Genomic DNA, 11,005 nt, shown 5'->3' on the forward strand with positions numbered 1-11,005 from the left:
TTAAAATACATCTTGAAAGACCAAATTCAACCCCTTCATCAGAAATTGGTGCCAAATACGAAGAAAAGGACTTTCGCCTGCAAAGCTCAGTACCAGAACCGGCCACAATTATCTTCAACTCTGCTCCACGCCAACCCGTGAATACAAGACTTCTTTGACCCGCCTGTTTGGCAGAATCACCCACCAGATATGTTGCTGCTCACTATGCTGACATTTAATTGCCTTTTAGGTTTGCTTTGTGGTAAAGAATGTCATCCAGAGTTGCTTTTTTTAAGCTGGAATTTTCCGTTCGAATCACAAATTCTGCTGAGCTCAGTCCAAGACATTCAGTTCCAAGTTAGGACACGTTTTAGCAAAGTTGTGACGTACGACTTATTTGACTTGATAGTTTCAGCGGATTTAGGTGTCAAAGAAACGTTTCGTTTTTGTTTTCACCTGCTGCCAACGTACATTATGTTATATTCACCCACAGTCATACCTGTCAGTTCATATAGATGTCATTTTTACCCATTAGTCACACAGTGTCCTGAAGTGACAAAGTACAGATTGTACTCTTCCTTCTATGCATGTATTTCTGCGTTGCTTCTACGTATTCTTTCCTCTGACCAAAAGAGTTTCTTCCTCTTGATAATCAAATTATAGCTCCTTTCATTTGAAGCATCCCACACTGGTCGTTAAGAATAAAACAGTCACATGGATCAGAAGCCAAACTTAACAAAACCCCCTGAAAACTCATTTGTGGCAGCAGCCCCAGGATCGCGGCACATTTTGATATGAACTGTAACTCTGAAATGTTCACCAGATTTATCGGCTGATCTGAAAAACCACTTCTGCCTTCATGTCAGATGGCGGGACTCTTCATTTCCTTCCTCGTTGAAGTTAATTATTCTATTTGTCATTTAAAAATGAGGCGTCACACACAGCAGCACTCATTCTCAAGTTACCGCTGAAGCACTAAAACCAACACGAATCGCCGTTTCTCCTGTTTTTAATGTGATGAACCAGTCTGAGCTCCCTCTCCACAATTTGGTGGACTTTAATAAAACTGATTCTTCGTACTTATTTCTGTTCAGAGCTCAGAGCTGAATTCACTCGTATGGGTTGTTCCATAAATAATTAAGACAGTAATAATACACAAATTCTGCTTTTTTTTCCCTTATGTAAATAAACCAAACAGCCTAAATGAGTAATTTTATAATGAATACAGCAGTAAATAGTTCATTACTATCAAATCATCCACAGCCTACAGTGCCTCTTATTAGCACACTCGGGCCTCATTAGTAGCCCAGCCCACTGATTCTTTAATGACATTAACTCTGCTCCTCAGGTTTGCTCTAATGTGCAGTTTACACTTTGCAAAGTCATGCATCTTGGCTAATCCTGCAGGTATTTATCTGCAAAATGCCCAAGCATTAAAAACATCTGAGTTAAATCTAAGTGGCCAAACCTTGGTCCACATAAATCAGTTATTCGCGTTTCCCAAAAGACATCTTAACCAGCACCGAAAGAAATCAATCAAATCAAGTTTATTGTCCTTTTGCTGTACATACACAGTAGTACAGGCAAGATGAGAGAGCGTTTCTTCAGGATCCAATAACTTAAAGCAATTTAGAAGTGTTTGCATATCTGGATCAGCAGTTCAGTGTTCTCACAGCTTGTGGAATGAAGCTAGTGATCATTCTGGATGTTCTTCATTAGTGCTCCGGAAACATTTGCCTGATGGTAGCAGTTCAAACAGTTTGTGGAGAAGGTGTGAGGAGTCCCTGACAATGTTCAGTGCTCTGCTCTTGCAGCGGTTCTGGAAAAGTTCTTGGACAGAGGTGAGGGAAACTCTGATGATCCTCTCAGCTTCTCTAACTATCCTCTGCAGGGCTTTTCTGTCAGACATACTGCAGCTGGAGTAACATGTTGAGATGCAGTATGTCAGAACGCTCTCCACCACTCCTCGAACGGCGCCACCATCAAAATGACAAAAAATGGAGAATGAGATAACATCTATGTGTCTTTTTTTTTTTTTTTTACCAGTTTTGTAAATCGAGGTTTGATTTGCTCAAGCATAATTGACGTTTTTGTTTTTAAATGGCCCAAAATAACAGGAAATTGCAGAGATTTCTGTCAACACAGACCGATAACACTTGCTGTTGGACGTAAACACTCCCGAAAGCCCGTTCTGTTTGAGCAATAACCATGTATTCGCTTCCCCTTGACGACATCCTTTGCAAACACTGTGGACATAATTCTCATTGCTATGCTGATGACGCACGACTATACATACCTCTATCAAATCCTAAATTTAGGCACGTTCACATTTTAATTTTTTTGTTTTAAATAGATGAGCCTGAACTCTGTGATGAGGTGTTAATTGTTAGACCAGCAAATAATGGGCATTTGTCTGACAACTGAAGGCTGTTTGTTTCTTGTTTCTAAATGAAGAAGACAACCAATTTCATAACTTCAAAACAATAATAAAAAACAAAAATGAAATGCTCCAGTTTTGGATTTTTCAAACTGCTTATTTCATTTCACAAATGGCTTATTTTATTTCACACGGACAGACAAGAAATTGAGACGTGAAATTAAAGTAAAACACTACGCAAGCAACGAATCCAACGAGGGCAGCGAAAGAATGGAAAAAAATTTTGAGTATGACTTTCCTCATTTTTCACTTGGAAATGAAAGCAAACAGGCCTCATGATATCATGATTTATTTTTGACTTAAAATGAAAGGATAAAAGATCCATGTGGCTTCTGTTTTTGCTTTCTAAAAAAAAAAAAAAAGGACAAAAATGGAATCACCACAACCCAAAAGTGGAGTATAAGATTTATTTATTTATTTTCATTATGAAAAATGAAATGAAAAATACTTTATTTATCCCAGAAGGGAAATTCAATATTGAATATCTTCAGTATTCAATATTTTAGATTTTTTTTTTTTAACAGTTGTTCGAATTTTGGTTTTGCAACTAAGACAAAAAAATATGGTTTTTCAGCGTTTCTTGGGGTTTTATTTTTTTCCTCCGCTTCATTTCTGAAACGAGCTACCTGCTTCCATTCCTCCAGCTCCCTTCTCTGCAATTCACTTTGGTTCTGCCCATCAGTGGGTTCAGCCTGGACTCACCTGCAACACTGTGGTCCGTCCCGACATTTATAACTACGTTTGTGATCCCAGACGCTCTTTCTGCAGCTGTCTGGATTTCTTTCTCGTAGTTACATGTCTGTGGGAGCCAGTGGCCTCTGGAAAGTCCCTCAGCTGCTCGGCTACCAAACACACCCACACAGACTGAAGAGGTGGAAGCTTCTTCATTATTATTATCTCAAGACACTTCAGGCACTCGGACTAATGTTTAGACAATTTAAAATGACCATCAGGAGATTACATCCTCTGAAACTTTAGCAGAGCATGTTGGACGAGGTTTTATAGGTCTGTTGTCATTGTCACTGCTGTGTTTGAGCCCGTGTTGTTGTGCTGTAAGATTCTCACAGTAATCTCGACTACACATGTCCGTCTGTCTTTTTTTGACACTTTCTGCATCCTTCTGTTGCTCTGTCTTTAGGGCCCGACCGGTCCAGCTGGTGAAACAGGTGTACCAGGACCTCAGGGGCCGCCGGGGCCTCAAGGACCCAGCGGACGCTCCATCATTGGACCTCCGGTAGGACACATCCATCTTCAACAATAATATGCTACCTGTATGAAACAGTTCATGCAAAATAATGTGATGAAATGATAAAACACGAGTTAATGATATATATAAAAGTCCATAAGACAGGTCAACAATAGGTCTGATAAAAGTGAATTACAGGAAACTAAATTAATTTATGGATTTCTATGAGTTTTACAAATTTGCCTCGAGACGAAAGTGACTTTGAGAGCGACAACAAAAGAGAGACTGAGGAAGTGTGTGATGAAGTAGTTCTGAGGCTGTTCAATTCCGACACTGAAGAAGACGACTTTCGTGGTTTTGGTGTGCAAGAGGAAGATGAAGATAGCCATCAATGACTTTTCCTGGTATTTTTTCCTGTGTTCTTTATTTTTTTTTAACCAGCCGTGTCAGAAAAAGCATTTACATTATGTATTTGCGTATGTTGCTGGTACGTTTTTAATTAAAAGTTAAGAAACTCTGTGTAAATATCTCATGTTACAACGTGGACACCTGCAGCGTATAGACAAGTACAACCTGTATATGTACAAAATTTGTTTCCTTTTTGAAGTTACTGGGTGCGGTTTATATTCAGGGGCACTCAATAGTCCGGAAATTACGATACAAGCTAAAAGCAAAAACTTAAAGGTCCCACATTCTGACACTTCTTCAGCAAATTAATCAAAAAAATTCACGTGTTCATAGAACTTATCCTTTAGTTTTTCAGCTCAAAACACAGCAAAGATGCTTGAAATCACTGTGACTGTGTATCTCCTGGTTTTGCTGTGTTCTAAGCAGGCTGTTTCAGTGTCTGTAGCTTTAAATGCAACTCATCTGCTGCTGTCCACAACCCCTTCAGGAAGAAGACTCTGTGATTGACAGCACAGAGCAACACAGTTGGCAACACGACAGCCAGCTCACATGAATGAGTGTGAAACCAGGACTTACATCATGTGACATGGAAATAGCACAAAATTCACAGCACAGCTTGTTTTGTGGTTTCAAATTAAAGTCTTTAGCATCTTTGAATGTCCCTCAGCATTACAGTTTCCACAGACCTGTGAGCATACCATCAAGGCTAACGTTAGCCACATTAGTCTATAATCAATAATAACAGTAATCCACGAGTTCTTTAGTTCCTCAGATGCTGGGAGTGCATGAAGACTCTTATGTTCACTCTTGCAGCCAACAGCGGAATGTTTGGTGTGTTTTGCTCGAGACATTTCAGAGTTAGCAGAAGCAGCTCTAGAAAGAAAATAAACCCTGTGGACTGTGAGGCAGCTGCTCATTCTGAATGGTTCACAGTGAGGGGGCAGGATTATGCACATTTTTATCTCGATGACATCAGTTTCTACGTACAAACTAAATGTGTATCTGGTTTATAAGGCTGAGAGGCCATCTAATTGAGTTTTTAAGACATACAAAACTAATTTTCACAGTATGGGACCTTTGACATGAATTCTTAAATGAACACAAGCCAGTGGTTTTTTTAGGAGGACAGAAAACTGAGCATCACGAGGGTCAAGTCTGCTATAAACAAAGAAATGAGTCCTGAGGCAGGAAACATTTCTGAGGTGATTAAAAAGCATTTCTTGTGGGTTTTTTTTTTTTTTTCACCTGGAATTGAAAGTACAATTTTCCCCCTCAGGGCTCTCCAGGTGAGAGGGGGCAGAAAGGTGAGGCTGGACAACAAGGGTCACAGGTAAGAACTGTTCACACAACACTCAACACCTTCTTCATATTGAATTTTAAACATCCGCAGTCGTTGCTGCTCACTATGCTCCTGTCACTCAGCATACACTGTACAAATAAATAATTTTCCCTTTTTCTGAAACACACGAAAATGTCCACAAACAAAACAAATTTAAACCCTAAACTTGAACGCAAAATAAAAAGTAAAATATAAAGTTGTGGACTCGGAGTTTGCGTCGAATCTGCACCACTTACAGGTAAAACAGTTCCCTTTAAAACACAAAGATGCACATTAATTTCTAGGTTTGTTGAAAGTTTTAGAGGTCCAGCTTCAGAAATATGAAACAAAATCTGGCATGAGCAGCTCTTCCTCCACTCTCCTTGAAGCTATCAGCTCCAGGCCACATGAGACACGTAATATCTAAGTGAAATAAACCGATGATTCCTCTGGTTCTGTTGCATTGATTCTGATATTATTTGAACTGTCCACTGACAATGCTTAATTGTCAATGTTTGCCATCTACAGGTAAGAAAAACCTGCAAGTTTTGAATAGCAATTTAATTTACATTTTTGAAAAACAAATGGAAAGATATTGCCTTTTTCGTCTTATTTCATGAATGAAAGTGTGAAATTTAGGTTTATTACTTTAAATATATCTGTAAAATTCCGCACAATTAGTGGCAGTTAACAGAAAAAGAAGGTTTGGTTTTGTGATTTCACGTACATTTGTTAAATGAGGAAGATCTTGTATAAATACAAACACTTTCACATTCACAATGCTGAATTAATGCGCTTTCATCAGAGCATGATATCTATAAGCATTTGAAATCAGTGCAATATATCATTATATTAGTGTGTATAAATATATATTTATATATCCACTGTGTATGTACAGTCATGAAAAATTACTAATTTTCATTAATTATAATTCTTATGAGACGTTTACTGTTTGTCATTTTACAGTATTTTGTAACAGCTTTTCTTTCTTTTTTTTTTTTACATTGTATGAAAAGCAGGTTTCCACCTTGTCAGGGTTGGTGTGAAATTCTGAGCAGAATTCCAATTTTCTTTTCTTTCAATTATTTTAGTTTGAGATAAAAGAAAAGTCCTGCTGCTTAAAAACAGCCTCCTTAAAGTAATTACTTTGCCGCTGTAAGTAACGGGGACGAATGTGACCTTTTGGAAGCAAACAGATGTGAGTTTTTTTTAGGTCTGTTTCAATGTGCAAAAGGTTGATTTTTGGCTTTTCAGCTTGTAGCAGTAAAGCGAGCTTCAATCTCGCTGCTTTTTGCAAGAAGATAAATACAAAGACAGGTGCTTTTTTAGATGTTATGCAAAGCCATGGAGGTGAACCCTGAGATAGGGCAAAGTCACCAGTAATGAGTCGTAATGGTGAATCTGTTGAACGTGTGAATGTGACCTGTGGTGACCTCAGCTCTCCTCACGGCGTTTCAGGGAATTGCTGGTCGAACCGGAGCTCCAGGGAGAGAAGGACCTCCAGGACCCAGAGTGAGTCACTGTTCACACCACAAACACCCATACAGCCTCGGTGGTTCGATTCTCACACAGAACAATAATAAAACTGCTCCTAATATAGATAATCGTACTGCTAATATGGATACATCTACAGCTTGTACTGACACAGTTCAGACCAGTACTACTGTATGTGCTTTATGTACTTATCTCTACTGTTGTCAAATTATAATGTGTCTGATATGTATTAAGATAATTTTAATATATTCAATGATTCTAATTGATCTTGGTATATCCAGACATTCATGCTGCCATCTGAGCCTCCTCAGCCCTCTAAGGCCTTGTCCACACGTAGCAGGGTGTCTCACAAAATGAAGATATTGTTCTACGATTTGGCCTGTCATCCACCACAAGGGCAGATTTACGGCATTTAAAAGGATTCTTTCAAAAACCTCCGACCAAAGCAGAGATTTGTGAATGCTCCGTTTATGCGTCTGTATGTGGACGTCAATAACCAGGGTTTTAGGTTTTCACTGCCTGCCACAAAATATGTTCTTACGTCACATATGCAACCTGTATTTATATATCTGGGTTGGTGTGGTCTCTTGTCCAGGCGCTTTATGCTTGCTTGTTTTTACAAGCCCATATACTGCTCCGTGTACAAGAACACAGACAACAAAAGAACGTTATGGGCGGTTATTTGCTGTTGTGAGACAGAAGCTTACTCTGACTGGATAGGAATTGGGGAACTACTGCCACCTAAAGCTTTGGCATGCTTATGAATGTGCTTAACAACACACTTATGCGGTTAAGTGTGTTTATAAAAACCCTGCTACGTGTTGCCAAGGCCTAAATTCCAAGCAGAATAAACAGATATTGATTTTTTATTTTTTTTTTTTTAAATAAATTTTACAAAAAAAGAATAAAATGGAACAAACATGTACAACCGTTTGTCCCACAGCGGTGTTACCAGTACTGTAAATATAGTTACATGATTCCCGGTTGCACCAAGGAGCACAGATTTTTTTTTTTTTTTACAGGATCTGGTGTCCACAGTTAATTTTGGGTAAAATGTTTGACATATAGAGTGATTTTGATGGGATATCATGATTTTCAGCCTAGATTTGTTGAAGTTTATCAACTGAATGGCACATGATTAGTACGAGGACTGTCTGAAAGTTGAAAATCTGACCCTTTTTTTCTGTTTGTACAATTTTTGGATAAACCGTGTGATTCTGTGATTTTTTTTAAAAGACGGATTGCCTTCCAAACCTGGCGGAGGGTTTGGGGCTTGAATAGATACATTAGGAACTTCATGTCACATGTAGAAAGGGGCAACTAGGTCTCACATCCTCATAATCATGGCATCTACTTCCATCTTCACAGGGACAGCCAGGCAAAGACGGACCCCCGGGCAGACAAGGCCCATCAGGAACGATCGTAAGTCATTCTGAAACTTTATTTATCTGTCATGTATGAGAGATTGTTGAAGAAGGAGAACATGGGGATGCAGTTTGCAGTCCTGCCTCCGGACACGTAAAAGTCAATTGTAATTGAAACTGTGGTTGTCGGAGATTATTCCAAGGAAAACTTAGAGACTCAGAGATGGAAGCATAACTGTTACCATGTACTTGGATTTTCACGCGCAAATCCGAGGCTGAGAGCAGAGTCTGTGGGCAGCAGCTTAGAGGGAAAAAAAGACAAATCTCTTTGGAGATGCTCATACGGATTCTGCTGCTGTTTGCTGCTGCAGGTTGTTTTTTTTATAAACTCAGAGGAAATAGTCCTAAACAACTGGAGGCAACAGACTAAACTCCTGGTATTCAAAACCTGGATTGCATTCCTTGATGGTGAGTATTGTTAATCTGTCGTGTTACAGACTGTCTTTATCACCTCAAAGTTTCATTTTTATGGACATTTCTTTTGTAACAGATGTGAAACTGTAGAGCTAAGTACGACGGCAGACGGGGGCGAATGACGTGCAGCATATACAGTCATGACTCGATAATCTGACACTAAATGTAAAACCTTCTTTCATGTCGGATAGCAAGGCTGTCGGATTGTCAAGACGGAGGTCGAGATACAAGGAGGGCTTGAAGGGTCATTTGTTGTTAATATTTATTGTTTATAGTTGTTCTAATAACTAGTGTATTGTTAGAACACTACGCATTGCTAGATTTCACATTTAATTGGCCAGTGTGCTTGTGCATGGGCCTGTGGGTTGACAACAAAGGTAAGTAAATCTGTCAGATTGTTAAGTCAGATAATACGCCGTTATCCTTATTTGTGTCATAAAGTGTCATGTTGGAGTCAGAATCCAAGGCTGACGGTATGTTAAGGCTATTTTTAATGGGTTCCGTTTGTTTTTCCTAAAAAGCTGTTGGATAGCAAGGTTTTAGGATTGTTAAGGGTCAGAATGTCAAGTCATGACTGTACATGAATGTGTTACATAAACAGAAATGTGCTGCAATAGGAAAACGCTGAAAATACAGACGCACAACTAAAGTGTCACAGGCCTCTAGGGGCAGTTTTTCAGTCTTTAGCTTTTAGGTCACTGTGATGATATGGGTGCTGAAGTGGTGTTCTCTCTGTTATTCATGCCTCTCAGGTGAAAAGCTCACTACTGCCCCTAGAGGCCTGTGGCACTTCTGTTGTGTGACTGTATATGCAGCGTTTTCTTTTTTCATTTGTTTTCATTTATACATCATGTCTGTATATGCAGCGTTTTCCTTTTGCAGCGCGTTTCTGTTTATGCAACGCATTCATGTACATGCAGCTTGTTTGTGTACATGCAAGTCATTTGCCCCCGTCAGCCACCATAGCAAAGTGAATGAGAAAGGCGATTTGCAATGTTGACAACAAGCTGTGTCTTTTAGTCTGATGTTTTTGATCAATATTGGTGCTGAAATGTGGAAAAGGTCCAAATCTCTTTACACAACTTGAAGTGCTGCTGCTGAGTGAGTCTGTTCATGTTATTGCAGTTTAAACTCATGCAGTGTTGAAATAGAAACAGAGTTTTTGTGTTTTGTTGTCCATCATTTTTGTGTTTCTGTTTCTGCACAGTGCTAATGTAAATGAACAGCAATGTGATCAGTGAATAACAGAAACGCTCACCGGAATACCACAGAACAAACTGCGAAATGATCACAAAGTAGAATGAGCGCCTCTTTACATCAGTTTTTACTCAAACGGAGCCTCATAAAGGAAGAAGTTACTGCAGGAATCTTGTGTCCAGCTGCAGGATTTTTACCTCAGTCGGCTGGTGACAGGGTGTGTGGGCTAATAAAGTCTGATTCTGATTCTTCAGGGGACTCCAGGAGCCCCGGGAGCACCTGGAACAACAGGTTCTCCAGGAAAACAGGGAGAACTGGGACCACCGGTGAGTCAGCCTCTCTTTATTCACCGTTTTCCTACACAGTGTGGGTTTTTTTTTTTTAATTCTTTTACCCGTTATAGGTGTATTTCCCGTCATTTTTCTGACAAAAAGCTGCTGCAGAAGACCCTCTGTGTAAATATCCAGGAGGCGGCAGGAAGTCTTGTCAGTCAGGCTTAGCGGAGTCTGTCAGGCGAACACAGAGAGAGCAGTGAGCTGATCAGAGCGTCTGTCAGCAGGATTTACAGCTTCCTGTCCGGTCTGCAGCTCTGCTTGCTCGACATTGAAACGTCGGGAAGAGTGTTCGTGTCGACACCTGAGGAGATCATTTTCAGAGAAGAAAGCTTCTGTCTGAGCCCAAGATTTCAACAATTTGATCAAATTTGCACTTCTGAGCAAAGATTTATTTATTTTATTTTTAAATCTTGCTTTCTTTTCCGTAGCAGAAACAGTCAATGAACAATAACAGTTTTCTAATTTCATTTATTAATCGAGCATCGGAGCACTGAACACATAACTGTAGCTCAAAGCAGTCTTTGTAATTACTACTGCTGCAGGGTTTTAGACTTGTCCTTAAATTATTTAGGGCAATCTCTGTAATTATTACCACTGTTGGGTTTCAGCCTTCGTATAAATTATCGTCAGGTAGAGTAGTATTTTGTAGTTTCTGTAGGGTTTAAGTCTTTGTAAATTACTCAGGTAAATCCACATTATAAATATGAATACTGGGTTTTAACACTAAAACTTTCACTTGTAAGATTAATTTGTAATACCAAACATTCTTTTTTTTTCTGACTGACAAACACTGCCAACTATGACTTGACTAAA

The 11,005-nt window shown here is 39.3% G+C and overlaps 1 protein-coding gene across 1 annotated transcript in view; it reads left to right on the forward strand.

Moving 5' to 3' along the window:
• LOC103364287 (collagen alpha-1(XIV) chain-like) overlaps positions 1–11,005 on the forward strand; it is a 112,155-nt gene that overhangs the window by 87,299 nt on the left and 13,851 nt on the right. Inside the window, exons 17-21 of the mRNA XM_008291352.1 lie at positions 3,555–3,650; positions 5,287–5,340; positions 6,787–6,840; positions 8,191–8,244; positions 10,112–10,183. Coding sequence (XP_008289574.1) covers positions 3,555–3,650; positions 5,287–5,340; positions 6,787–6,840; positions 8,191–8,244; positions 10,112–10,183 — 330 coding nt within the window. The remainder of the gene's footprint in view (positions 1–3,554; positions 3,651–5,286; positions 5,341–6,786; positions 6,841–8,190; positions 8,245–10,111; positions 10,184–11,005) is intronic.

The sequence above is a fragment of the Stegastes partitus genome, unplaced genomic scaffold, assembly GCF_000690725.1.
Source record: "Stegastes partitus isolate 25-593 unplaced genomic scaffold, Stegastes_partitus-1.0.2 Scaffold738, whole genome shotgun sequence".
Taxonomy (NCBI): domain Eukaryota; kingdom Metazoa; phylum Chordata; class Actinopteri; family Pomacentridae; genus Stegastes; species Stegastes partitus.